This window comes from Microtus ochrogaster, unplaced genomic scaffold (genome assembly GCF_000317375.1).
Source record: "Microtus ochrogaster isolate Prairie Vole_2 unplaced genomic scaffold, MicOch1.0 UNK100, whole genome shotgun sequence".
Lineage (NCBI taxonomy): Eukaryota > Metazoa > Chordata > Mammalia > Rodentia > Cricetidae > Microtus > Microtus ochrogaster.
Window position 1 is genome coordinate 106,445 of NW_004949198.1, and position 2,429 is coordinate 108,873.

At 40.6% G+C, this 2,429-nt stretch overlaps 1 protein-coding gene across 1 annotated transcript in view; it reads right to left on the reverse strand.

Annotated features, from left to right (window-relative positions):
- The window catches only part of Gins1 (GINS complex subunit 1), a 20,149-nt gene that overhangs the window by 16,127 nt on the left and 1,593 nt on the right, over nt 1-2,429 (reverse strand). Inside the window, exons 2-3 of the mRNA XM_005371222.3 lie at nt 1,507-1,571; nt 185-283 (exon numbers count right to left, since the gene is read on the reverse strand). Coding sequence (XP_005371279.1) covers nt 185-283; nt 1,507-1,571 — 164 coding nt within the window. The remainder of the gene's footprint in view (nt 1-184; nt 284-1,506; nt 1,572-2,429) is intronic.

Consider the following 2,429-nt stretch of genomic DNA (forward strand, 5'->3'; position numbering starts at 1 on the left):
AGTTCAAGGCCAGCCACTGGTAAGTAGGTAAGACCCTATCTCAAAAACAAGACTAAACAAAACAAAACATAAAAAGGAACAACAGAAGATCTTTTTCCTTGCTACCCACTGAGAAACAAACTACATAAAAGGGAAAAAACCTCCTAGGTTCCCTGACACTTCAAACAAAGCCCAAGACACTTACAGATATGCTACAGTGCAGCGTTGATTTCTTAACAAAGAACAATGCCGAAATCTGATGGTTGGTATCAAATTACCTCGTCCAGCTGACTTTGCTTCATTCCTGGTAAGGACATATAAGGAGTAAGAAACATACATGTTCCACTGTAGGTAATAATTTCAAAGCCAGAATGACTGACTTACATGCTTGTTTTGTCCATTTAAAGTTAGTAGCAGTCAATCTAGCAGAGTAGCTACCTCCAGGACAGTGCTTTCATTAGTATATTAAAAGATAAAGAAACCAGAATTGGGTACCACCTTTGACCCCAACACTCAGGAGGCAGTCAGAAAAATCTCTTGAGTTCAAGGTCATCCTAGAGTGAGACCCTGTTCTTAAACTGAGTATCTAGGTTGTTTTGGTTTTGTGGTGCTGGAGCTCAAACAACCCAGGGCCCTACAGAGCGAATTCCAGGGTCCCCTGGGTTACACAGAGAAACCCTGTCTCAGAGAAGGCAGGGGGGAAAGGTTCTGACTACCTCAGCTTTGATCCAGCTTTCAGCACTTTTTTTTTAAATCTTACCATGTGATGGCAGCCTCTGAAGTCTGTTCACACTGACCAGATTCTCCACTGTATGAGATACCATGCCTAACTTTAAATATCCAATAAATCTATAGCCCTCTCTTGTCCTACTACACAGTAGCCTTTTGTGATACTGGTTCTCAAAAAAACTCTACTCATGTTGTCAGAAATCGCTGCTATTCCTGCTCAATGGACCCTTCTTCAAACACACTAAGGCGTCTGTAAATGAAAATGAAGAATGGGAACTAAGGACTACTTGCATTGTGGGTTTTATCTGACCCTGTCTCATCTTATTACGTCTACCTTAACTCTTTCAGCTTAGAAGTCATACATTATAATACATCATGAAGATGTATTGAGCATCTAGCATTGCCCAATCACAGAGCAGCAGAAAACCCTTTAAGTTCAAGTCCTGTGCTCACTTGATCTAGGGTAAGATCAGGTTCAGAAAAATTTAAAAAATAAATGCATCCCCAAAGAGATAAAAAGTTCTGATTTTAACATCTCATTTCTTATTTTTAAAACACTGATATTAAAAAAAACAAACACTGGGCTGGAGAGATGGCTCAGAGGTTAAGAGCACTGACTGCTCTTCCAGAGGTCCTGAGTTCAATTCCCAGCAACCACATGATGGCTCACAAACATCTGTAATGAGATCTGGGGCCCTCTTCTGGTGTGTGGGAAGCAGAATGTTGTACACATAATAAATAAATTAAAAAAAACAAAACAACAACAAAAAAAAAAACACTGATATTATCACAACTTACACATCAGACTGGTTTTGTTCATACAAAGCTTTCATCTCTTCCAGAACTTGTCTGAGTCCATCCTCCTGAAATGTATAAATAAATTCATTGATTTCCCAATAAATTTCAATCTGTACTATACTTATCTTTCATTTACATACCTTAGCCAAAAAGATAGACTTCACAATATTTCCATGGCTAGATATTGCTAAGGAACATGAGATGGAATAGCTTGTGGAAATCAGTTCCACAGCTGTTCAAACACTTAAAAGGAATGGACATAGTTCCTGAACCCAGGATGTCTCTTGTGAATTCGAGGCCTTGTCTACAAAGTAAGTTCTAGGACAACCAGGACTACAGAGAAACCTTTCTTGGGGGTAGGGTGGGGATGAGAGCAGGTTAGATGACTCAGCATGTAACGGCTCTTGCCTCCAAGCCTGATAACCTGAGTTCATCCTGTAGGTCACATGGTAGAAGGAAAGAACTGAGTCTCCTATGTTGTCCCCTGACCTCCACAACTGTGCTGCTGTACACATGCCTCCACCCACATAAATCAATACATGTAAAAGGAAAGTGGTCATCAGGAGCTGTGAGGAAAGGGAATAGGGTATTACTGCTTAGAAATGACAAAGTTTCTGCTGGAGCAATGAAATGGTTTTGGAAAAAACAACATGAATGTAATTAGTGGCACTGGAATGAACATTAATATAAAATGGGCAACTTTATATTAGAATGTATATTTTAACAATTAAAAAGATAAAACAAAGCTGGGCGGTGGTGGCTCACGCCTTTAATCCCAGCACTCGGGAGGCAGAGGCAGGCGGATCCCTGTGAGTTCAAGGCCAGCCTGGTCTACAAGAGCTACTTCCAGGACAGGAACCAAAAGCTACAGAGAAACACTGTCTCGAAGGGCAGAACTGCAGCATTAGTGAGGAAATGGAGGA